Genomic DNA, 26,873 nt, shown 5'->3' with positions numbered 1-26,873 from the left:
CCTCCCTCCAGCCTGGCTCAACCCCCTGCTGGTGCAATTACCAGTGTCTTCCTCTCTGTTCCCACTCTGTTCCCAGTGGCCTCAGGGCAACACAGCTCAACCACTGAGCCAGGCTGGGGCTGGATGTGAGCCAGAGACAGGGGCTCAGGGGGTGCAGGGAGGGAGATTAGACTGCTTCTAGGGACTGGAGCTGTGAGATGAGTCGTTAGCCCATCACTGGGATCTAATAAGGTGTTCATGGATGGTGTGTGTGTGTGTGTGTGTCTTGAGACCTTGCTCCAGTGTATCTTAGAGCTGTCACTTTGATTCGTGATGACAACCAGACAGGTGTGATTCCAGGTACTTATTAAGACCCTTCTTTCTGTCTCTCTCACACACGAGGAGTTGTCTCAACCTTTACCTGGTACTGTACATTTCAGACAAGCGAAAGAAGCATCCAGAAGTTCGGAACTTTAAAATGTCAAGCTAGAGGGATAACTAGCATGGGATGAAACTCCAATCAAACTCCACAGCGAAGTCAAACTAGGTCAACTGAAAAGAAATGCGCATCCTTTTCGTGTTATAACAAGGACATGTGGCTTTTATTAATAATGGACCTTCCTTGTGTCTTTGAGCAGAATTAACCAGGTATGGCAGTATGAACATAGAAGGCTGGGGGCTTTCCATAATCCAAAGAGAATTGTTAACAGGGTGAATGATTGACCAAGACTTAAAAATCAGAGGGGAAGTCACAGATTCTGTCCGTTCAAGGTCTGAGTTTCTCTCTACTGTTCCTTTCTTGTCTTTTGTCATTCACCAAAAGGGTTGTCTCTCCCGCTAAAGAAATGACCAGAGTGCTAACAACAAAAGCCTTTTCAATACTTCATTATCTATGTCTTGCGCAGGCTCATTATTCATGGCCAAGTGAAATTGAAATCTCCCGATAAAACGTACAGAGCTGGCAAACTGTCATCACGTAGTCAGCCTGTTCTTTAAGACCGTATCTATAGAGATCCATGTATGGATGATTTGATTCTTACGGCAGTCTGTCTCGTCCTCTTCGTCTCCACAGTCGTCCTGTCCGTTACAGCGCAGGTTCAGTGGGATGCACTTCTGTCGCTTCCTGCATTTGAATTGTCCAGATAGACAGATGTAGGATTCTGTAGATAGTATGAACAAAGGTGTTAGCCTTAGCCAAGGTAGTCTACAATGTAGTATTTGTTAGTTGTGGGAAACATTTGGGGCGGATTCAGAATAGGATGGAGAGTGTCATTTATTTCCTTTATTTAACCAGGTAAGTAATGAGTATGCATTGTCTTTTACAATAACGACCAGACATGTGAAGAAATGTGTATAATATGATAAAAGGTCTTTACCACAGTTGGCTTCATCAGAATTGTCCCCACAGTCGTTCTCCCCATCACAGATAAACGGAGGCAGAGCACAGAGACCAGTCCCACACTGGAACCTCCCTGGCTGGCATTTAAACTCAGCTGTGAGGAAAGGACACACACACACACACACACACACACACACAAACAGCTAGTAAACAAGACCAGGAAAAAGGGTTGTAAACATTTTCTTAATTTTTAAATATATATATTTTTTTATCATTTTTTTCCAATTTATTTTTCATTTTTATTATGAACACAACAAATAATTAAAAAAAACAGAAATACACAAACAAGAGTACATAATTACATATCAAGATGAATTTTCAATTTGTTAAATACTTTTATGGGGCGTATTGCTTTTTGTTTTTACATTTACTGATCATTTCAAAATAATATTTTAATTATATCTTAAATAATGTGAAAAGGGGTTTGTTCTCTGTCCACTTCCTTTTATGGATAAAAAATCGTTGTAACATTTTCTGTACTGTACTGTGCAGTTAGTGTCCTGCTCCACCAGGGGGCTGTGAATTGATTGAGTAATGGTGAATTGGTGTGTACAGAAAATGTACAAGCCCTAATGGGACCTTGTCAAGTGTATGTGTGTATGTGTTGATGGTGACTCACGGCAGTCTGGAGGCTCGTCCGACCCGTCCCCACAGTCATCCACCGTGTCACACTTCCACCAAAAGGGAATGCACTCATCTGTCCCACAGCGGAACTATAGGACACAACAACAGCAGAAAGCTTCAGATATCATCACCATCATCGTCATCATCATCAGCGTCGTCATCATTGTCATCATCATCATCGCCATAATCATTCAGGAAGATTGTGGGAAAACTAAAGTACTTTACTTGAAACTACAAATACTAATGTCAGAGCCCCTGCTGGTCCCTGCCCATCTTCCAAAAATACATTTTTAAGAGGTACTTTTTAATATATGTTGAATTATCCCACAGCAACCCCCCCCAACTAGCATGGACTTAGCTGGTAGCTGCTTTATTGGGTGGCAGATACAGTAGCCTTTGAGGTTAGAGCAATGGGCCAGTAAACCAAAGGTCGTTGGTTTGAATTCCGAATCCAACAAGGTTAACAATCTGCCGCTGTGCCCTTGAGCAAGGCACTTAACCCAATTGATCCAGGGGCGGTGGATAATGGTGACCCCACTCCCTATGGGTGTCTCAGGGGGAGTTGGGATAAGCAAGTGTGTAACAGGTCAAATATAAGCACTCCTCCAATTATTACTAAGGAAACATTTACTTACTATGAATGTGAAATGTAGTTGTCCCACCTAGCTACCTTAAGATGAATTCACTAACTGTAAGTCACTCTGGATAATAGCGTCTGCTAAATGACTATGTCAAATATTTTTGTAAGCAGTAGGAGAAAAGTGCCACTGACCTGGCTGGCTGTGCAGTTGGACAGGCAGGTCTTGTTGTCTGCAGCCAGGTAGAAGTGGGTGGGGCAGGCACACCTGTAACTTCCCCCGGGGGAGAGCAGACACAGGTGGCTGCAGCCTCCGTTGGTCACCTGACACTGGTGTTTGGGCACTGCGGCGAAGAGAGGGAGGCTAAAACCAACATCCACAGCTAGAGCCCTTTCCCCTCCACTCTGCTGTCAGCATCATTAGTCTGAGGGCACATTTCCTCATTACAATTCAAAAGAAACCTCTCTCACACACACACACACACACACACACACACACAGATGATTACCGTCGGGCTGGCGGAGAGGGTGGTACACCTTGATGTTGTGGATGGCTCTCCAGTATCTGAGCAGCTCTGTTCCCTGAGCCCCGGAGGTCTTGTGGGCCCGGTTCAGTGACTTGGACTTCTCATCCGTCCAATAGATGACATCCTCAAACAGAGTCAGCCCTGTCACCTCCCGGATGTCTTGACTAGGCACTGGAATGGAATACACACTGATTAATCAGAGTCTGGAACACAGCCAGATCTCACACACATGCACGCGTGAACGCACACACATGCAGGCGCACACACAGCTCGCCCTGAGTAATTGCTGTGACAAGCTGCCAGGCTCTGGGGTGTTTTATTGCAGGTAAATGGGAGTAAAGACGTGACTAAATGGACTGTCTGTCTGCCAGCATGGCTTAGTAGAGAAAGGAGTATACTATAATAAGTGTTACAGCTAATCACAAACTGGCTGTTGAAGATGAAAAACTGAAATTAAATTAACAATAAAAATAGGTTGAGCCTCGTTTAATAACATAATGTTTTGTCTGTGAATCAAATAGTACTTGGGGGGGAAATTGCGTTAGACCAAATGAATAAAAAAAGTGAGAAAAACATTTCTCTCATGTCTCACAGGTTGAATGCCAGAGATGGACAGAGACGCATTTCAATTAACACCTTGTTTTGAAGTGTATGGAACAGGCATAATAATGACTTGGCTCACACTCAGCTTCTATGGAGTTGAATCAATCACGAACAAACGTTTTCACAGTAAAGTCACGGCTTTTATCTAAAGTCTGAAAAAGTACAATCAATGACAAACGGATCTTAAATCTGCACAAACCATTATTTACAAAGCCAATTGAGCCATCACATTTTGAGAGTTGACAGAGAGAGATAGATACAATGTAAAAATGGTATAGAATCAGCTTGGATCTTCTTTTTTGATATTTTCAGTGGTATTATTAACAAACACACCCCCATAAATAAAATTAGAATTACAATCAAGTTCAGCCACTGGTTCGACCGTGGTCTTGAAGAGTTACTCCACCTCAAGAACTGCATATGGCTCGGCACACACATACTCAGGCTGACTGGCTCTCGTTCGGGCAAATGAGAAATAAGTGCACTCAGACTATCCGGAAGGCCAAAGTTAGTTACTTTAAGGAGCAGTTCTCTCTCTGTGGGTCTAACCCCAAGAAATTCTGGAAAAGACCTGGAGAATAAACCCTCCTCCTCACAGCTGCCCATGTCCCTTAAAGTTGATGATGTTGTTACTGACAAGACGCACATGACTGAGCTCTTTACTCACCACTTCCATTAAGTCCGGATTCTTATTTGACTCAGCCATGCCTCCTTGGTCGTCCAACATTTCCTCATCTCCCACCCCTTCTAATGCGACTAAACGATGCTTCTCCCTCTTTTTCCCCTGCCCCGCAACAAAGTTTCAACCTGCAGGCAGTCACTGAGTCCGAGGTGCTAAAGGAGCTCCTGAAACTTGACCCCAAAAAAACATCTGGGTCAGATGGTTTAGACCTTATCTTCTTTAAGATTGCTGCCCATATCATCCTTTCTGGGGAGGTTCCCATTGCTTAGAAGGCAGCCACGGTTCATCCTTTATTTAAAGGGGGAGATCAAGCTGTTCCCAACTGTTATAGGCCTATTTCTATTTTGCCCTGTTTATCAAAAGTGTTGGAAAAACTTGTCAATAATCAACTGACTGGCTTTCTTGATGCCTATAGTATTCTCTCGGGTATGCAATCTGGTTACCGCTCAGGTTATGGATGTGTCACTGCAACCTTGAAGGTCCTCAATGAAGTCACCATTGCCCTTGATTCTAAGCAATGTTGTGCTGCTATTAATTTCATTTTTCCCATTTTTTATTTAACCAGGTAGGCTGGTTGAGAACAAGTTCTCATTTACAACTGCGACCTGGCCAAGATTAAGCAAAGCAGTGCGACACAAACAACACAGAGTTACACATGGAATAAACAAAACATACAGTCAATAACACAATAGAAAAAAGTTGATATACAGTGTGTGCAAATGAGGTAAGAATAAGGGAGGTAAGGCAATAAATAGGCCATAGTGGCGAAATAATTACAATTTAGCAATTAAACACTGGTGTGATAGATGTGCAGAAGATGAATGTGCAAGTAGAGATACTGGGGTGTAAAGGAGCAAAAATAAAATAAATAACAGTATGGGGATGAGGTAGTTGGATGGGCTATTGTACAGATGGGCTATGTACAGGTGCAGTGATCTGTGAGCTGCTCTGACATATGGTGCTTAAAGTTAGTGAAGGAGATATGAGTCTCCAGCTTCAGTGATTTTTGCAATCCATTCTAGTCATTGGCAGCAGAGAACTGGAAGGCGGCCAGATGAGGAATTGGCTTTGGGGGTGACCAGTGAAATATACCTGCTGGAGCGCGTGCTACGGGTGGGTGCTGCTATGATGACCTGTGAGCTGAGATAAGGTGGGGCTTTACCTTGCAAAGACTTGTAGATGACCTGGTGCCAGTGGGTTTGGCAACGAATATGAAGCGAGGGCCAGCCAACGAGAGCATACAGGTTGCAGTGGTGGGTAGTATATGGGGCTTTGGTGACAAAATAGATGGCATTGTGATAGACTGCATCCAATTTGCTGAGTAGAGTGTTGGATGCTATTTTGTAAATTACATCGCCAAAGTCAAGGATCGGTAGGATAGTCAATTTTACGAGGGTATGTTTGGCAGCATGAGTAAAGGATGCTTTGTTGCGAAATTGGAAGCCGATTCTAGATTTCTTTTTGGATTGGAGATGCTTAATGTGAGTCTAACCAGACACCTAGGTATTTGTAGATGTCCACATATTCTTAGTCAGAATCATCCAGAGTAGTGATGCTGGGCGGGCGGGCAGGTGCTGGTAGCGATCGTTTGAAGAGCATGCATTTAGTTTTACTTGCATTTAAGAGCAATTGGAGGCCACGGAAGGAGAGTTGTATGGCATTGAAACTCGTCTGGAGGTTAGTTAACACAGTGTCCAAAGAAGGGCCAGAAGTATACAGAATGGTATCGTCTGCGTAGAGGTTGATCAGAGAATCCCCAACAGCAACAGCGACATCATTGATGCATACAGAGAAAAGAGTCGGCCCGAGAATTGAACCCTGTGGCGCCCCCATAGGGACGGCCAGAGGTTCGGACAACAGGCCCTCTGATTTGACACACTGAACTCTATCAGAGAAGTAGTTGGTGAACCAGGCGAGGCAGTAATTTGAGAAACCAAGGCTGTCGAGTCTGCTGATAAGAATGTGGTGATTGACAGAGTTGAAAGCCTTGGTCCGCTCTATGAATAAAGCTGCACAGTATTATCTCTTATCGATGGAGGTTATGATATTGTTTAGGACCTTGAGCATGGCTGAGGTGCACCCACGACCATCTCTGAAACCAGATTGCATAGCGGAGAAGGTACAGTAGGATTCGAAATGGTCGGTGATCTGTTTGTTAACCTGTTGCTTCTACTCGGGACGCTTGCGTCCCAACTAGAGCTCTGGAAATGCAAATGCGCTACGCTAAATGCTAATAGTATTTGTTAAAACTCAAAAGTTCATTAAAATACACATGCAGGGTATCGAATTAAAGCTACACTCGTTGTGAATCCAGGCAACAAGTCAGATTTTTAAAATGCTTTTCGGCGAAAGCATGAGAAGCTATTATCTGATAGCATGCAACACCCCAAAAGACCCACAGGGGACGTAAACAAAATAATTAGCATTTCGGCGTTACACAAACCGCACAATAAAATAGAAAACATTCATTACCTTTTACCATCTTCTTTGTTGGCACTCCTAGATGTCCCATAAACACTATTTGGGTCTTTATTTCGATTAAATCGGTCCATATAAAGCCTAGATATCGTTATATGTAGACTGTGTGATAAACGAAAAAAACATCATTTCAAAACGTAACGTCATTTTTTAAAATTCAAAAAGTCGACGATAAACTTTCACAAAACACTTCGAAATACGTTTGTAATGCAACTTTAGGTATTAGTAAACGTTAATAAGCGATAAAATTCATCAGGAGGCGATGTAAAGATCATTAGCTGTCCGTCTGGAAAAATGTCCGGCTAGAAACTCAACGAAAATATCCGGTCCTAGACCGGAGGAGATACGGTGTCCTGTATGTGTTTGACCAAGAAAAAACTCGAAGGGAAATGACAAGACTCTAGACACCGTGTGGAAGCTGTAGGTACTGCAACCTCAGTCAATTAATTGTGGTTCACGTTTATCAATGGGTTCAAGTAGCGCATGGATATATTTTCCCATTTTCAGTGATCAGTTTTTCCTGTGCTTTTCGATGTAAATGCCGTTCTGGTAAAGCCACAGCAGTGATTTAACCAGTTTTTTAAACGTCTGAGTGTTTTCTATCCACACAGACTAAGCAAATGCATATACTATATTCCTGGCATGAGTAGCAGGGCGCTGAAATGTTGCGCGATTTTTAACAGAATGTTCAAAAAAGTAGAGGGTCGACTTAAGAGGTTAACTTCTCTAGGGTAGGGGGCAGCATTTGGAATTTTGGATGAAAAGTGTGCCCAAATTAAACTGCCTTCAACTCAGTCCTAGAAGATATGATATGCATATAATTGGTATATTTGGATAGAAAACAATCTAAAGTTTCCAAAACTGTTAACATAGTGTCTGTGAGAATAACAGAACTGATTTGGCAGGTGAAAACCTGAGAAAAAATCCATTCAGGAAGTAGGATTTTTTGTTGTTGTTGTAGTTTTCTATTCATTGCCATTACCGTATCCATTGACTTAGGACTCAAATTGCAGTTCCTATGCCTTCTACTAGATGTCAACCGTCTTGAGAAATTGTTTCAGGCTTGTATACTGAAAAATGAGGGAGTAAGAGCAGTCTGAATGAGTGGACCCTGCAGTGTCACAGCTTTTTCATGCGTACGACCGAGAGAGTGTCTTTCTTGTTTACCTTTTATATTGACGACGTTATTGTCAGGCTGAAATATTATCAATTATTTAGGCTAAAAACAACCTGAGGATTTAATATAAACATTGTTTGACATGTTTCTATGAACTTTACGGATACAATTTGAATTTTTTTGTCTGCCTGTTGTGACTGCGTTTGAGCCTGTGGATTACTCAAGAAAACGCGCGAACACAAAGGAGGTTTTCAGATATAAAGAGAGACTTTATCGAACAAAAGGAAAATTTATTGAATAAATGAATGTATTCTGAGTGCAACCATATGAAGATCATCAAAGGTAAGTGATTCATTTTATCTCTATTTTTGACTTGTGTAACTCTTCTACTTGGTTGGTTACTGTTTGTAATGATTTGTCTGCTGGGCTATGTTCTCAAATAATTGTAAGGCATGCTTTCAATGTAAAGCACTTTTGAAATCTGACACCATGGTTGGATTCACAAGAAGTTAATCTTTAAACCTATGTGAAATAGTTATATATTTTCTGATTTTTTAAAAGTAGTATTTCTGTATTTTAATTTGGCGCTCTGCAATCTCACTGGATGTTGGCTAGGTGGGGCGCTAGCGTCCCACATACCCTAGAGAGGTTAACTTGGACTTCGAAGACCTTAGAAAGACAGTGTAGGATAGATATAGGCCTGTAGCAGTTTGGGTCTAGAGTGTCTCCCCCTTCGTAGAGGGGGATGACCGTGGCAGCTTTCCAATCTTTGGGGATCTCAGATGATACGAAAGAGAGTTTGAACAGGCTAGTAATAGAGGTTGCAACAATGTCGGCTGATATATTTAGAAAGAGAGGGTCCAGATTGTCTAGTCCTGCTGATTTGTAGGGGTCCAGATTTTGCAGCTCTTTCAGAACATCAGCTATCTGGATTTGGGTGAAGGAGAAATGGGGAGGCTTGGGCAAGTTGCTATGGGGGGTGCAGGGCTGTTGACCAGTGTAGGGGTGGCCAGGTGGAAGCATGACCAGAAATGGAAAAATGCTTATTGAAATTCTCAATTATCGTGGATTTATCTGTGGTGACAGTGTTTCCTAGCCTCAGTGCAGTGGGCAGCTGGGAGGAGGTGCTCTTATTCTCCATGGACTTTACAACGTCCTGAACCTTTTGGAGTTTGTGCTGCAGGATGCAAATTTCTGTTTGAAAAAGCTATCCTTTGCTTTCCTAACTGCCTGTCTTTATTGGTTCCTAACTTCCCTGAAAAGTTGCATATCGCGGGGTATATTCGATTCTAATGCAGTACGCCATAGGATGTTTTTGTGCTGGTCAAGGGCAGTCAGGTCTGGAGTGAACCATGGGCTATATCTGTTTCTGGTTCTACATTTTTTAAACGGGGCATGCTTATTTAAGATTTTGAGGAAAGCACTTTTAAAGAATAACCAGGCATCCTCTTCTGATGGAATGAGGTCAATATTCTTCCAGGATACCCGGGCCAATTCGATTAGAAAGGCCTGCTCGCAGAAGTGTTTTAGGGAGCGTTTGACAGTGATGAGGGGTGGACGTTTGACCGCAGACCCATTACGGATGCAAGCAATGAGGCAGTGATTGCTGAGATCCTGGTTGAAGACAGCAGAGGTGTATTTGGAGGGCAGGTTGGTTAGGATGATATCTATGAGAGTGCCTGTGTTTACAGATTTGGGGTTGTACCTGGTAGGTTCATTGATCATTTGTGTAAGATTGAGGGCATCAAGCTTAGATTGTAGGATAGCCTGGGTGTTAAACATGTCCCAGTTTAGGTCCCCTAACAGCACGAGCTCTGAAGATAGATGGGAGGCAATCAATTCACATATGGTGTCCAGAGCACAGCTGGGGGCAGAAGGTGGTCTATATCAAGCTGCAATGGTGAGAGACTTGGTTCTGGAAAGGTGGATTTTAAAAGTGGAAGCTCAAATTGTTTGGGAACAGACCTGGATATTAAGACAGAACTCTGCAGTAGATTGCAACTACGCCCCCTTTTGGCAGTTCTATCTTGTCGGAAAATGTTATGGTTAGGGATGGAAGTTTAAGGGTTTTTGGTGGCCTTCCTAATCCAGGATTCAGACACGACTAGGACATCCGGGTTGGCAGAGTGTGCTAAAGCAGTGAATAAAACAAACTTAGGGAGGAGGCTTCTAATGTTAACATGCATGAAACCAAGGCTTTTACGGTTACAGAAGTCAACAAATGAGAGCGCCTTGGGAATGGGAGTAGAGCTAGGCACTGCAGGGCCTGGATTCACCTCTACATCACCAGAGGAGCAGAGGAGGAATAGGATAAGGGTACGGCTAAAGGCTATAAGGACTGGCCGTCTAGTGCGTTTGGAACAAGAGTAAAAGGAGCAGGTTTCTGGGCTCGGTAGAATAGATTCAATGCATAATGTACAGACAAAGCTATGGTAGGATGTGAGTACAGTGGAGCTAAACCTAGGCATCGAGTGACGATGAGACAGGTATTGTCTCTAGAGACATCAATTAAACCAGGTGAGGTCACCGCATGTGTGGGAGGTGGGACAAGAGGGTTAGCTGAGGCATATTGAGCATGGCTGGAGGCTATACAATGAAATAAGACAATAATCACTAACCAAAACAGCAATGGACAAGACATATTGACATTAGGAAGAGGCATGCGTAGCCGAGCAGATACGGAAGACCATTCCATTCTTGTGGGCTGGCTAAGGAGTATTGGTGTCTCTGAGGGGTCTTTGGCCTGGTTTGCTAAATACCTCTCTCAAAGAGTGCAGTTTATAAAATCAGAAAATCTATTGTCTCAGCCACTGCCTGTCACCAAGGCTCAATCCTAGGCCCCACGCTCTTCTCAATTTACGTCAACAACATAGCTCAGGCAGTAGGAAGCTCTCTCATCCATTTATACGCAGATGATACAGTCTTATAGCCCATCCCCAGATTCTGTTTTAAATGCTCGACAACAAAGCTTTCTTAGTGTCCAACAAGCTTTCTCTACCCTTAACCCTGTTCTGAACACCTCCAAAACAAAGGCCTCTCCCCACAGGTGTGATTACTACCTCTGAGGATTTAGAGCTTGATGTAGTCACTTCATACATGTACTTGGGAGTATGTCTAGATGGTACACTGTCCTTCTCTCAGCACATATCAAAGCTGCAGGCTAAAGTTAAATCTATTCTTGGTTTCCTCTATCGTAATCGCTCCTCTTCCACCCCAGCTGCCAAACTAACCCGATTCAGATGATCCTTCCCATGCTAGATTACGGAGACATCATTTATAGATCGGCAGGTAAGGGTGCTCTCGAGTGGCTAGATGTTCTTTACCATTTGGCCATCAGATTTGCCACCAATGCTCCTTATAGGACACATCACAGCACTCTATACTCCTCTGTAAACTGGTCATCTCTGTATACCTGTCACAAGACCCACTGGTTGATGCTAATTTGTAAAACCCTCTTAGGCCTCACTCCCCCCCTATATGAGATATCTACTGCAGCCCTCATCCTCCACATTCAACACCTGTTCTGCCAGTCACATTCTGTTAAAGGTCCCAAAAGCACACACATCCCAGGGTCGCTCGTCTTTTCAGTTCACTGCAGCTAGCGACTGGAACGAGCTGCAACAAACACTCAAACTGGACAGTTTTATCTCAATCTCTTCATTTAAAGACTCAATCATGGACACTCTTACTGACAGTTGTGGCTGCTTTGTGTGATGTATTGTTGTCTCTACCTTCTTGCCCTTTGTGCTGTTGTCTGTGCCCAATAATGCTTGTACCATGTTTTGTGCTGCTACCATGTTGTGTTGCTACCATTTGTTGTCATGTTTTGTTGGTACCATTATGTGTTGTCATGTGTTGCTGCATTGCTATGTTGTTGTCTTAGGTCTCTCTTTATGTAGTGTTGTGTTGTCTCTCTTGTCATGATGTGTGTTTGTCCTATATTTATATTTTGTTTTTTAAATTTTTAATCCCAGCCCCCGTCCCCGCAGGAGGCCTTTTGCATTTTGGTAGGCCGTCATTGTAAATAAGAACTTGTTCTTAACTGACTTGTCTAGTTAAATTAAAGTTAAATAAATAAATAAATACAATAAATACACAGACAGACAGACAGACAGACAGACAGACAGACAGACCAAGGGCCATCCTCAATTCACTGTCACTTACCTTTGCGTCTTTCTGAACCGTCCATGTTTGAGAAGAGAATATGATGTGAGTCAGCCCAGTAAAGTCTTTTTGCTGTGTAGTCGATGGTGAGAGCTGCAGGGCTGAATATGTCTGAATCGCTGATCACCGTCCGGCTGCTGCCGTCCAAACCTATCCTCCCGATATGGGGATACTCTCCACTGTCGATCCAGAACACATAACTACAGAGGAATGACACAGTTTTCAGCTAGATACCTTAAGCTACACTTCTCCACTCCCTTGGTCAAATGGGCTATGTGAACTGTGAATTGTAGTTGTCTCACTTTGCTATCTTAAGGTTAATGCACTAACTGTAAGTCGCTCTGCATAAGAGTGTCTCCTAAATGACAAAAATCATGTAAATGTAACTGTGTTTACTTTCCATTATGGAGTAGCTTATGTGAGATATCAAATTCAACATCAAAATGAGTACTAGACTTCAAAGCCTGAGCAGAAAGTTTGCTGCCTCAGAAACAAAATAGCATAGTTACACTTACACAGTAACATACTGATTAGCCGGTATTTATTTTGAGAGTCTGTGGTACTGTCTCTCTCAACAGACATAGCTAAATCCCGTTCTGGATGACCCTCTCCAGATTATACTGTGACAGATATAGAATCTAGCATGATGTAGAGACAGACAGAGAAGATGGAGTGTTGTACATGCCCGGTGTCAGCATCCAAAGCCAGGTCAGTTGGGTTGTCCAGACCAGTGCTGACCAATACCACAGGATAGAGGCCGTTAGCCTTGGACACCTCCAGACTCTTCTTCACTATGTCACACCAGTATAGGTTCTTTCCTATCCAGTCCACGGCTAGAGCACTGGGGGCAGACATCCTGTGGATGACCTGTGGGTCAGAGGAGAGGAAACAGGTAGGGGCATTTTTATCTCAATGTCAAATCATTTCCCGGGTAACAATTATGTACCTTACTGTGATTGTTTTCAATTAAATTTGGCAAAAAGAAAACTTAACAAAGAGCGATTTCTCAAGCAAGAATTTTGCCAGGACTGTCTGGGAGCTGTTCGAAGTGGTGGAGGGGAAAACTGAGCTGTTATTGGCAGAACCTTAGGAAATATATTCATTGGTCTATTAACCAATTTACTGCCTGGTGAAGTCACCGGGCAGGCCAGATCTTCCTCCCACCAAAACTGGCTGAAATGTCTGGCAGTCTTTCTAAACAGCTCTTACACTAAAAGGACATCATCATTTTCACAATTTCACAGTGCGGATGTATATATATACAAATCAAATCAAACTTTGTCACATGCGCCGAATACAACATGTGTAGACCTTGTCGTGAAATGATTACTTTTACAAGCCCTTAACAAAAAGTGCAGTTCAAGAAAGTCTTAAGAAAATATTTACCAAATAAACTAAAGTAAAAAATTATGAAAAGGAACAATAAAATAACAATAACGAGGCCATATACAGGGGGTACCGGTAATTTTTTGGGCTTTCCTCTGACACTGCCTAGTATATAGGTACTGGATGGCAGTTAGCTTGGCCCCAGTGATGTAGTGGGCCGTACACACTACCCTCTGTAGCGCCTTACAGTCAGATGCCGAGCAGTTACCCTACCAGGCAGTGATGCAACCGGTCAGGATGCTCTTGTTGGTGCAGCTGTATAACTTTTTGAGGATCTGGGTACCCATACCAAATCTTTTCAGTCTCCTGAGTCTCCTCAGTCTCTTCACAACTGTCATGGTGCATTTGGACTATTATAGTTCGTTGGTGATGTGGACACCAAGGAACTTTAAACTCTTGACCCGCTCCACTACAGCCCCGTCGCTGTTAATGGGGGCCTGTTCGGCCCGCCTTTTCCTGAAATCCACGATCAGCTCCTTTGTCTTGCTCACATTGAGGGAGAGTTTGTTGTCTCTGACCTCCTCCCTATAGGCTGTCTCATCGTTGTCGGTGATCAGGCCTACTACTGTTGTGTTGTCAGCAAACTTAATGATGATGTTGGATTCGCGTTTGGCCACGCAGTCGTGGGTGAACAGGGAGTACAGGAGGAGACTAAGGACACACCCCTGAGGTGTCCCAGTGTTGAGTATCAGCGTAACAGATGTGTTTTTGCATTGTGGGCACAATGGTGTTGAACACTGAGCTGTAGTCAATAAACAGCACTCTCACATAGGCGTTCCTTTTGTCCAGGTGGGAAAGGGCAGTGTGGAGTGCGATTGAGATTGCGTCATCTGTGGATCTGTTGGGGCAGTATGCAAATTGGAGTGGGTCTAGGGTATCCCGGAGGATGCTGTTGATGTGAGCCATGACCAGCCTTTCAAAGAACCTCATGGCTACCGACACAGGGAAATCATGTTTGCGACTGCACTGGGCCTTTAAAGCCCTCAAGATGAATCAGAAAATCAGACAGTTGGGTTCAGTTACCCCAGTGTTAACAATTGATCGTGTGAATGGAGGGTAAGCGAGCCCTGGTGTGATTTTAACCCCAAATTAAGAAGATACATTGTGAAAAGCCCTTACGATTCAGAACAGCCTTCTATGGGTCTGCACGGCAACAGTTCTAATATCGCCCTTTATAGTGATTACATTGGTCTAATAACTACAGAAATGGTCTCTACTCTGAAGAGTTTTGGCAGCAGTGAGCTAAAGTACGAATCAGACGGGAGGGATCCTGGGTACAGTAAAGCTATAATGAGTCATTATCCCTGTATTAATGATAACGAGCCAAGGGGAGCCCCCTAAGGTACTCAGGTTCTGTTGGCACTCTAAACTCACCCAGACTCTGGCTCTGGCCTTTGCAAAGCTAAATGGGGAACCATGATAGGAGACCAGCCATGTTCAAGGAAGCAAATACAAGCATATACAACCACACTGATACTGTATCCTTGACATACTATGTCATCTTCCTCTGTGTGCCAATGTCACTGATTTTAGGAGTGGAAATCAAACCCCCCCAAAGAAATAAGGAAGCACATTCAGTATTGTACTGTATCTATGGTGCATAACATGATCATAACAGGGTTCAGTTACACTCTATTTGAACTGTACGACAAAAACAAAACATTTCATAAAATACAGCTGCACCTAAACCAACAGCCATTGTTCTGTGCCAAACACCATAAACTAATACTCACGTAAGCCATCAACTACATAATGCTGTGCATTATTAGCAGGTGGCTTAGGTCCAAAATAATGAGGTATTTCCAAGGTATAATGAAAACAAAGATGTCTAAGGAATTATCCACACACTCACATTCTATATTGCACATTTTATGACATAATGGAATGCATTAGGCACTACATGGCCATAAACCCTCATATAGAATAAATGCCATTGTTTTATGTGACTCGGCTCAACCTTCAGCCAGGGAAGACTGTCACCTTCATTCACATTTAAACCGGTACACAGTCATGGTGTTAAATTATAGATTTATAAAGCACCTATAAAACCACCTCAACATCTCATCTCCAGCAGTATAATCTTGCCCGGTGGGGAGGAGGAAAAAAAAAGAAAGAAAAAAGAGAGAGAGAGAGAGAGAGAGAGAGAGAGAGAGAGAGAGAGAGAGAGAGAGAGGGGGGAGGGAGGAGGAGAGAGAGAGAGAGAGAGAGAGAGAGGGAAGGAGAGAGAGAGAGAGAGGGGGGAGAGAGAGAGAGGGGGGAGAGAGAGAGGGGGGAGAGAGAGAGGAGAGAGAGGAAGGGGGAGAGAGAGAGAGAGGGGGAAGGAGAGAGAGAGAGAGAGAGAGAGAGAGGGGGGAAGGAGAGAGAGAGAGAGAGGGGGAAGGAGAGAGAGAGAGAGAGAGAGAGAGGAAGGAGAGAGAGAGAGAGAGAGAGAGAGAGAGAGGGGGAAGGAGAGAGAGAGAGAGAGAGAGGGGGGGGAAGGAGAGAGAGAGAGAGAGGAGGGAGAGAGAGAGAAGGAAGGAGAGAGAGCGAGAAGGAGAGAGAGAGAGAGAGAGAAGGAGAGAGAGAGAGAGAGAGGGGGAGAGAGAGAAGAGAGAGAGAGAGAGAGAGAGAGAGAGAGAGGGGGGGAGGAGAGAGAGAGAGAGGGGGAGGAGAGAGAGAGAGAGAGAGAGAGAGAGAGAGAGGGGGGGAGAGAGAGAGAAGGAGGGAGAGAGAGAGAAGGAAGGAGAGAGAGCGAGAAGGAGAGAGAGAGAGAGGGAAGGAGAGAGAGAGAGAGAGAGAGAGGGGAGAGAGAAGGAGAGAGAGAGAGAGAGAGGGGGGGAAGGAGAGAGAGAGAGAGAAGGAGAGAGAGAGAGAGAGGGGGAAGGAGAGAGAGAGAGAGAGAGGAGAGATCGAGAGAGGGGGAAGGAGAGAGAGAGAGAGAGAGAGAGAGAGAGAGAGAGAGAGAGGAGAGAGAGAGAAGGAGAGAGAGAGAGCGAGGGGGAAGGAGAGAGAGATAGAGAGAGAGAGAGAGAGAGAGAGAGAGAGAGAGAGAGAGAGAGAGAGAGGGGGGAGAGAAACAACTTTGGAAATAAACAGCTTTTCCTCTTCCGTTTTTTGGAGAAGTAATTGAAAATGGCTGCCCTTTTTCAATTTTCGAATCGGAATCTCTGTTCACTTCCTGAATTGACTAACTTCAATTGGAATTGACCTCAACCCTGCTGTGTAAGCTGCTGCTCTACTGTACCTTCAGGTCGCTCCCATTCAGTCGCATTCTGTTTATCCTCCGCTGGGTTAGAGCAGGAGAGCTCGAGTCAATCCAGTAGATCAACTCCTTCCTGTAGTCAAAGTCCACTGCTATAATGTTACTGAGGCCCTGTGGGACAAAATCATCATGGAACATGTTGTATTGTTGTTACAAAAAAAAAACATATTGAGCAATTGCTTTGCATAATTGGTTGGGGAGAGACACACAGGCAATATAAGGATATACTCAATGTACTCAAGTGAGATGACCAATGAAATGATTCTGTGCATAAGAAACCTTTCTCCATCCTTAAATATCAAGCTGGTTCAAGAACAAAGGAACACTTCCCTTTGTGTGTCTTACCTGTTTTAGAGGAGCATAATTGGATCCATCAGTGCTTATTTTCCTGATGTCATGATGGTCGGCCAGAATCAGGAAGGGCTCTTCAGCTGAAGAAAATACAAGAACAAAAAAATAAATACAGCAATTATAATACACCATGGCTCCTATGACTAACATTATAGTCAGAAAAAGTGATGATAGTGATGGTCCTAAAGAGTCACATATGATTATGCAGGGGTGACTGTAGCAGTATGCTCTCAGAGATGGCTCATCATTACTCGTAAGTCATTACTTTTAATGCACCGTCTCATTATCGTACTGCAGAGGCAGTAACGTTACAGTCAGAGGCTCTGGAGGTGTCAGTCTTATACAACCACTGATTGCCTCCCTAGCTCCAAGCCCTAGTATGTATATCACTGTCACAGGCTATTATTTGACTGGGCTCACTACAGGTACATTCCCATGGAGACATATTCTAGTGTTCTCTTTTAACCAATCAGAATCCTTGTTCCAATTCAAGGTAATTCCCCTGTGATTTCCAGAAGTCCCTGATTTAAAAAAATCTAATAAAAAAAATCAAGAGTAAGGTGGCTGAGAGAGTTGCAGACACATGGGCAGATGGGTAAGAAGGAAGAGAGAGAGAAGGAAAGGACAGAAGAAGATAAGATGGAGAAAGGGGTACCTCAAGCATCAGAGGCACAGATACAAGGACAGGTGGGTAAGAAGAGAGAGAGAGAAAACAAGAAAAATAACAGAAGAGAAAATGATGGAGGTAGAGAAAGAGGTATACCTGAGAGAGACCTGCAGATCTGCGAGTTCTTAGTTGGCGCCTCGTAACCGTCTGCACACAGACACTTGTACGATCCGTATGTGTTGACGCAGAGCTGGCTACAGGGGAAGTCGGATGAACATTCGTCAATGTCAACACACGTTTGGCCATCGTTCTTCAAGCGGAATCCGGGCCAACACTTGCACTGGATCGGACGTGAGGGAGAAATTGAGAGCCATTATTTTTCAGACAGAATCCATGTGTGGGCAAAAGTGATGGGGTACTGTCGCCATTGGGTTGGAGTGACTATGGACTATACAGGGATACTATGACACAAAGGGATTTAATAGGTTCTGAGCGCAAAATCCATGGTTTGTTTTGTTGGCGAACCACTCTTTGACGGTATGAACACCTTACAGAGTATGGATTTAAATACATTTTTCTCTGACAACCTATAGCTTACAGCAACCAGGCAGATCCCAACATACATACTCTACTGTATGTACCAGGGTCATGGTTATTGAGTATGAATAGCACAAGCAAACACATATTGTTAGCCAGGAGCAAAATGTTCTGGAAAACAGAACCGTTTCCATTCTGAGAAATATCATGTCCACATAGTATGTTGATTTAGGTTCTGTTTGTTTTATTGTTAAACATGATAATAGATGTAATGTAATAACCCTGGTGCTATCACACAGAAATCCTATCATTATAGAGACATTTGCAAAACATCAATAAACAGTTAGCAGCTGAGCCTTAGTTTTATGTTGTAAGAGCTTAGTGGGCTTACCATACTTAGGGCTATACCGTGTGTGTGTGTGTGTGTGTGTGTGTGTGTGTGATACTGTGAAAAATAACCTTGTACAGTTCATGACTTGTGATTGTGTGTGTATGTGTGTGTGTGTGTGTGTGTGTGTGTGTGTGTGTGTGTGTGTGTGTGCACTTCTGAGAAAGCAAGCAGGGGTACCTTCCTACCTTGTACCCTACAGGCAGGTCTTGACAGTCCTGTGTGCATCCACTGACTCGGCGGTTCAGACACTCGTTGACATGACAGTTTCTCTCGTCTGATGCGTCCCCACAGTCGTCCCTCCTGTTACACAGGCTGGCCAGCGAGACACAGCGGCCGTTGACACACATGAAGAAAGAGCCGTTGCACAAGCTTTCTACAGAACAAAGTGGCAAGTGTTAGATTTGAACTTTCTGTGAAAGCCAGGAATGCAAGACTTCTGTATTCCCAGAACCAGATTAAGCCTAGTCCTAGATAAAAAATATATACAGTATATATATATTTTGTTGTTGTCCAGTTCTAGGCTTAATCTGGGTCTGGGGAACCGGCCAACATAATGAAACAGTCAAATAATCATATTTCTATCAACCAGGAACGTGTACACATAGGGGTCTCTGTGTCAGAGCACCTGCCCCATTGCCCTCCCTCTCAACAACTGCCCTTTTGGGTGGTGGTATTTGTATATATTTTTGTACACAGTTTTTGACATTGTTGTTCTGAACCCACTGCTTGAAATTCGTTGTGATGTCATCAAGTTCGCCACCCCAAGTTGGCTGGTTGCGCCTGTTTGTTGGCCCTGTATGGAGTTCGTACCCAGTATCCAAACATGTATCGTGTCATGATGTGGCCCTTTCTGGGTATAGATCGTGGAATTCTGAACGGTACTCTGAATATCTGAATGTTACTCTGAAGGACCCATTCTAACCACGTAAGACTTTAGGGAAGCAGAGAGACGCTCGGATGAACTTTCCAACAGATGGACTGACAATTCCATCAGAGATCACGACGACACACTGGGTAAATACATATTGATTGCAATTATTCCCAAAATGAGTGAGCGTTCATGTGCAAAGGATTAGCATTTCAATTCATATAATTATCAACTGTGTAGTGACTTTTTTTGTCTTTCCTGCCATTCTCAGTCCACACCCACTTCCCTTTGTCCACCAAGCCGTCATATCGGCTTAGCCCACTAGGGAACCTCCCTTATCATTTCCTTGTAACCATATCTACTGTGTTGTTTGTTTATGCATTTCTGTGATTATTTAGTTAGTTGGTAAATAAATGATTAAGACAATTGATGTATGGATGATTCAGAGTAAATGCTGGGTTTGGTGCAGTTAACTTACAATTTAAAACGTTTGGAATGAGACTAACATGAGGTAAAGAATAATTAATGAATTAGAAGACTAATTGATCAGATATTAAAATATCAGAATAGTTATGAGGAAAATTATAACTTTGTAATCTGAAGATTTTCCTTGTTTCCCCGACTTCCTAGTTCATACCATTTACATGATTAGTTTAATCACTTAATAATAATTACAGAGAATTGATTTTATAAAATAACAGTCTAATGATGCCAAAGACACAACAATGGCTTGAGACGCAGTCACAGGTCGAGTGTATGTAGCAAGCTACCAATTATTATTATTATAATTTTGTATACTTTTACCCCTTTCTCTCCCTAATTTTGTGGTGTCCAATTGAGAGGCTATGGTGGGGAAATGACAAGATGATGTTATAATGCATCAAATGGTTGTTTATTGCAACAAAATAAGGGGTTGTTAGAACGCTCATCTGTGTATGTTCTACTGAGGATGGGCATCTGGAAGATTTATGATGTCTTTGGGTGATACCGCATTCCAGAGCATGGGTTAATGTTTCTGTACTGGGGTACCAGCGGGAGATGGTTCCAGTATCGAGTTGGGGGGCCAGACCCTGGTCTCTACACAATGAGGACAGATTTTACAGCAGATACTGTCTGCTTTGAATTATACGTATCTTTCATACAAATATTAACCTTGTGACCCATTCCATACATCTGTTGTTTGTCATCGAGACTGAAGGAGAATGGACTTTTCTATAAAATGCCGTGGCTCAAACCAGCTTGTTAAGTTCTCAGTGATCACCCCCAGGGTTGATTACCGACCAGCTCCATTACTGCAGTAATTAAACAATAACGTTTGATTGTTTGGAAGAAATCTAAAAGTCTCTCCTTTTGATTACAATAATTCCACCACAAGGCGCAAGCTACAGTACCTAATTTAAATATCAACAGTACTGCTACAGCAGCATAACATTCGATTAACACTTGATAACACTTGGTTTACATCATCATCAATATTCTGCCTGGTTGGCTGTTAACGTCTTGGATATAGGGGGCGCTATTTTAATTTTTGGAGGAAAAACGTTCCCGTTTTAAACAAGATATTTTGTCAAGAAAAGATGCTCGCCTATGCATATAATAGAATTGGAAAGAAAACACTCTGACGTTTCCAAAACTGCAAAGATATTGTCCGTGAGTGCCACAGAACTGATGTTACAGGCGAAACCCAGATAAAAATCCAATCAGGAAGTGCCGCATTTTTTGAAACCGCCTCATGCCAATGACTCCTTATATGGCTGTGAATGGGCCACGAATGAGCTTAGGCTTTCTGTCGCTTCCCCAAGGTGTCGACAGCATTGTGACGTATTTGTAGGCATATCATTGGAAGATTGACCATAAGAGACAACATCTACCAGGTGGTCGCTTGGTGTCCTCCGTTGCAATTATTGCATAATCTCCAGCTGCAGTATTTTTCTGTTCGCTTCTGATGAGAAGCCAATGCCACCACTGAGAGATTATCGAATAGATATGTGAAAAACACCTTGAGGATTGATTCTAAACAACGTTTGCCATGTTTCTGTCGATATTATGGAGCTAATTTGGAAAAAAGTTTGGCGTTGTAGTGACTGCATTTTCCGGTCTTTTTCTTAGCCAAACGTGATGAACAAAACGGACCTATTTCGCCAACACAAATAATATTTTTGGAAAATGAACATTTGCTATCTAACTGAGAGTCTCGTCATTGAAATCATCCGAAGTTCTTCAAAGGTAAATGATTTTATTTGAATGCTTTTCTTGTTTTTGTGAAAATGTTGCCTGCTGAATGCTAGGCTTAATGCTATGCTAGGCTATCAATACTCTTACACAAATGCTTGTGGAGCTTTGGTTGAAAAGCATATTTTGAAAATCTGAGATGACAGTGTTGTTAACAAAAGGCTAAGCTTGTGTTTCAATATATTTATTTAATTGAATTTGCGATTTTCATGAATAGGAAACGTTGTGTTATGGTAATGCACTTGAGGCTATGATTACGCTCCCGGATACGGGATTGCTCGTCACTAGAGGTTAACCTACGTGCAGCAGAGAGAGGCAGAAAGACAGAGAGGAGCGGCTGCATCTACGCCCCTCCGACCCAACTCCATCCCTTCTTCAGTCGGGAGTTGCACACGAGTGTCATGGCAGCAGCAACAGAGGTAGTCAAGACGTTCATCCATGTTTCTCAAACGTCAAATTTCTAAGTTGTTCCAAACAACAAATTTCGAAGAGTTTGATTACGTCTCCGTATCGTTCCAAGGTTAAGTTTAGGCATCAATCAATAAGAATATAAAAAACAACATATCGGTTGATTTGAACATGCATCCTTTGGGCTCTTTGGAACCAGAGGCGGATGCTTACGCCCATCTGCCATCCACGTCCACTATGCTTACTTGAAGGTAACAGTGCTCACTGTTGCCCCTAGTGGCCGGTTTCCACGACATCTCCCGAAGTCCTCAGACATGGATGGACGTCGAATAATGACTTGTATCACAGGTGATCTGCCTGATCTAACAACCATATACTAAAAATATCCACACAAGCTACTAGCCAGCCAGCCCATATATCATGATTCAGAAGATTATGAATATTATATTGTAAAGATGATAAATCACAATCAGTTAACCGGGAGTCGGTGGGTTCATTTTGAGCACCTGGATCCTGAAAGGTCTGTTCCCAGCAGGTCTATGAGCACAAAATGTGTTTGTAATAGGCTAAAACCAGCCGGAACATGGTGAGACTGGGGCAGTCTGTACCTCGTCTGTTCTCTCTCACACACACACTTGTGTTGTATCAGATGAAAGGCTTGCCTGCAGCGGAACACTTGGTGTTGTGTGGCAGCTCGTCTGATTGGTCGAGACAGTCGGGATGGCCGTCACACTCCCACTGAACTCTGGGTAAACAGCGGCCATCTGTGCAGCGGAACTCCCCCAGACTGCAGGACCTGTACTCTGTAGGACACAGGAGGCAAGAGGTGGGATGTGCAGTCAGAACACAACAAGAGGAAATAAAAGTCAGACAGACAGAGAGAGAGAGATTCTTACCACATTCCAGGGTCTCATCGGAGCCGTCTCCACAGTCATCGTCACGGTCACAAGCGAACCGCTGTGGGATGCAGATCTGATTACGACACTGGAACATTCCCTCCATGCACGTGTTGTTGGGGGCTGTGATAAGAAATATGTGGAGGGACAATTTGTTAAAGAAATACCTGAGATTTTGTCATATCATACACCTCTCTCAAAAATGATCTGAACTTCTATAGGAATGTGGACATTATTAACAAGGTACACTATATATACAAAAGTAGGTGGACTTCCCTTCAAATTTGTGGATTTGGCTGTTTCATCCACACCCGTTGCTGACATGTGTATAAAAATCGAGCACACCGCCATGCAATCTCCATAGACAAACATTCACAGAAGAATGGCCTTACTGAAGAGCTCAGTGACTTTCAATGTGGCACCGTCATAGGATGCCACCTTTCCAACAAGTCAGTTCGTCAAATTTCTGACCTGCTAGAGCTGCCCCGGTCAACTGTAGGTGCTTTGGGATGAATTGGAACGCCGACTGCGAGTCAAGCCTAATCGTCCAACATCAGTGCCCGACCTCAATAATGCTCATGGCTGAATGGAAGCAAGTCCCCGCAGCAATGTTCCAACATCTAGTGGAAAGCCTTCCCAGAAGAGTGGAGGCTGTTATAGCAGCAAAGGGGGGACCAACTCCATATTAATGCCCATAATTTTGGAATGAGACGTTCGACGAGTTGGTGTCCACATACTTTTGATAATGTAGAGTGTGTGTCAAGGTGAAATATGGTTTTACAGCACTGTAGAAGATGGAGTGCCGATTATTTTTCAATTTTTTTGTTGTAACAGAAACGTATTGAGTCATTTTTGCTTTGCAATAGCGATTCTGAATACACAATATTGACCGAATGTATTGACCAATGCACAATGACAGAAATGTAATGAGACATTTTTGCTTTACAAATGGGACTACGCTATGATTGTCTGCTGTTTGTTTTCTGTCTGGAGGCCTTCAGACGGCAATACCCTATGACAGACATGTATTGAGACATTTGTGTTTTACAAAAGGGACTTGGACTACACTGTTAGACACATGTCCTTATTATTATCATTATAATATGTGCTTTAGAAAAGGGAGTGAGTACACTATGACTGTGATTTCTGTTGGAGAACTTCAGAACAATATTATTACCACAGCCAGCAGCAGAGAGCTCATCACTCCCATCTGGACAGTCCCTCTCCCCATCACAAAGCCAGTGTTTGGGGACGCAGCCGTACGACTCTGGGCAACTAAACAACCCTGGGCCACAGGTAGCCGTACCTGGATATGTACAATAGGATTCCTGGTCAAAACATTATTTTACCGAACTGAAGAATCTGTAGCCTGAGCGCCAGTCTGTTTCAGCTCAATAGCCAACTCCTTAAGGAATTGCCATGCCAACCATGTTTGCTATGATAATGATTTGGCAAGACAGCAAAAACAGACTGGCAATCAAGGATACAGAATCTGCACAATTACAGTAATAGAAATACAGATATTTACAAGACTTTCTGAAGAGTCTGTGCAAATATTACTGAAAAACATGAAATCCACATCTCTGTAGCAAATTGCTCATCTATATATCTCCACCAACGATGTATCTCGTAAAATGTCAAATATATTAACTGAATCTTTCCCTGTCCCTTTCTTTTTGTTGTACTTTTTACGCCTTTTTCTCCCCAATTTCATGATATCCAATTGGTAGTTAGTCTTGTCCCATCGCTGCAACTCCCGTACGGACTCGGTAGAGGCGAAGGTCACGTCTGCACCTCGAAACATGACCCCGCCAAGCTGCGTTGCTTCTTGACACATTGCTCGCTTAACCCGGAAGCCTGCCGCACCAATGTGTCGGAGGAAACACTGTACAGCTGGCGACCGAATCAGCGTGCATGCGCCGGGCTGCCACAAGGAGTCGCTAGAGCGCGATGGAACAAGGACATCCCAGCTGGCCAAACCCTCCCCTAACCCGGACGACGCTGGGCCAAATGTGCGCCGCCTCATGGGTCTCCCGGGTGCAGCCAGCAGCGACACAGCCCGGGGTCGAACCCGGATCTGTAGTTTGACACATTTGAGTCAACATAGTGTTAATAAATTCAGCTGTGTTTTTATACCACAGATCTCTGCGCTCTCGTCCAATCCATCCCCACAGTCGTCCTCTCCATCACAAAGCCACTGCTTGGCTATGCACTTGTTCTTAGAGCAGGCAAACTGGTTCCACAGGCAGGATAAGTCTAGACAAAATGAAATATAACACATTATATGGTATTTCATTGGGACAGGAAGCATGTAAACATCTTCACAATTAACCGTGCAGAGAGCAGTGATAAATGAATGATATAGCACGGTAGTGTGCAAGTCCAAATGGGCCCAGGTTTCAACCGTTATAGAGTAATATGAAATTGCAGTCAAGTCACGTACAATAAAAGGTAGGTCAGTCTTTGAACAGAAAAGGTGAAGAAAATAATATCACATACGGAGGTGAAGGTAAACAATTTTGAAGGGAGTCTCTATTCTAATGCAGGTGGGAAATGATATCACTATATCAATGTCATCTGTGAAATTAGATACAAACAAACAACATTCCCTCAGTCGTAAGCACTTTCAAAGTAATGCTTGTCTTACATTCAAACCATGTACAAAAGGAGTGAAGGAGCGCCAAGTGAGGTAAAAATGATTCAGCCTTAGCAAGCAGAGAGAGAGAGAGAGCGAGAGCGAGAAAGAGGGAGAGAGAGAGAGGAGGGAGGGAGAGACATAAAGAAAGAGAGAGAAAGAAATGTCTGTTTATTTGTTAGCATTTCACATCAATTTTATGATGACACTGTGGAGCTGCTTCCTTGGGCAGCCAGAGAGCAACCATTAACAATAACTGTATGGCTACATGGACAAGGTCAGTGTGAACTATGCCACACAAACAGCGGGCACCAACAACACGGTGTGAACTATGCCACACAAACAGCGGGCACCAACAACACGGTGTGAACTATGCCACACAGACAGCGGGCACCAACAACACGGTGTGTGCATCCAACCACTACTGGCTGGGACTCATTCAAATAGACAGACGATGAGCAAATCCACAACAAATATAAATAGGATATTTGTTATTGCTATTCTGTTTGGGTTACAGCAGCATAGTCTACTGCTCTGCCCTGAAGAACCAACAGCAGGAGTGAAGCATCTCCTCCCATCATTATTCCTCAGGGGAGGCTTTGAACAGTGATTGTGGGAGATTTCCACATAGGGATCAAATCAGGGATGGAAGCATTGGGCTCAGCAGGAGACACCCCTTCACTGCTTCCTTTAATGACCCACATGAACAAACCAGCAACACTGGGTTATCTTATCTTCTTATCTGTCCGTATTGACCCAATGTATTGACCAGACACAACAGGGGATACAGGACAAGAGGAGAAATCTTTCAACCTAGAAATTCTCCATTATATTTGGCCACCTTGAGCATTGTCAGCATTTCATGCAGGACGTACCCTACAACATAATGATCCAACCGTTACTTTAAACAGAGTCATTTGAATAATTTAGACTCTCTCAAATCAATGGCAGTGGCTACAAATCAGTGCAATGTGCTTGCTGAAATAAATGTAATGTAAATAAATATTAGGTAAGTAAATATCTCTGATATCATACCACACTGGAATTCATCTGCTCCGTCTTCACAGTCTTTCACTCCGTCACACAGCCAGACAGTGTGGATGCAGTTTCCACTGGGGCAAGCAAAATGGCCTTCCTCACATCTCTTTCTGAGGGAAGGAGCTGGGGAGAA

At 43.3% G+C, this 26,873-nt stretch overlaps 1 protein-coding gene across 1 annotated transcript in view; it reads right to left on the bottom strand.

Moving 5' to 3' along the window:
* LOC115129643 (low-density lipoprotein receptor-related protein 1B-like) overlaps nt 1-26,873 on the bottom strand; it is a 128,566-nt gene that overhangs the window by 47,505 nt on the left and 54,188 nt on the right. The window contains exons 48-63 of the mRNA XM_065018194.1: nt 26,738-26,863; nt 25,204-25,323; nt 24,245-24,373; nt 23,068-23,190; nt 22,834-22,974; nt 18,849-19,036; nt 17,892-18,075; nt 17,123-17,208; nt 16,760-16,888; nt 12,836-13,017; nt 12,151-12,350; nt 3,089-3,277; nt 2,775-2,923; nt 1,998-2,091; nt 1,356-1,472; nt 1,020-1,139 (exon numbers count right to left, since the gene is read on the bottom strand). Of these exons, the coding sequence (XP_064874266.1) occupies nt 1,020-1,139; nt 1,356-1,472; nt 1,998-2,091; nt 2,775-2,923; nt 3,089-3,277; nt 12,151-12,350; nt 12,836-13,017; nt 16,760-16,888; nt 17,123-17,208; nt 17,892-18,075; nt 18,849-19,036; nt 22,834-22,974; nt 23,068-23,190; nt 24,245-24,373; nt 25,204-25,323; nt 26,738-26,863 (2,277 nt within the window). The remainder of the gene's footprint in view (nt 1-1,019; nt 1,140-1,355; nt 1,473-1,997; nt 2,092-2,774; nt 2,924-3,088; nt 3,278-12,150; nt 12,351-12,835; nt 13,018-16,759; nt 16,889-17,122; nt 17,209-17,891; nt 18,076-18,848; nt 19,037-22,833; nt 22,975-23,067; nt 23,191-24,244; nt 24,374-25,203; nt 25,324-26,737; nt 26,864-26,873) is intronic.

This window comes from Oncorhynchus nerka, linkage group LG5, assembly GCF_034236695.1.
Source record: "Oncorhynchus nerka isolate Pitt River linkage group LG5, Oner_Uvic_2.0, whole genome shotgun sequence".
NCBI classification, from domain to species: domain Eukaryota; kingdom Metazoa; phylum Chordata; class Actinopteri; order Salmoniformes; family Salmonidae; genus Oncorhynchus; species Oncorhynchus nerka.
The sequence above is the reverse complement of the archived record's forward strand: the minus strand, read 5'-3'. Positions and strand labels throughout refer to the sequence as shown.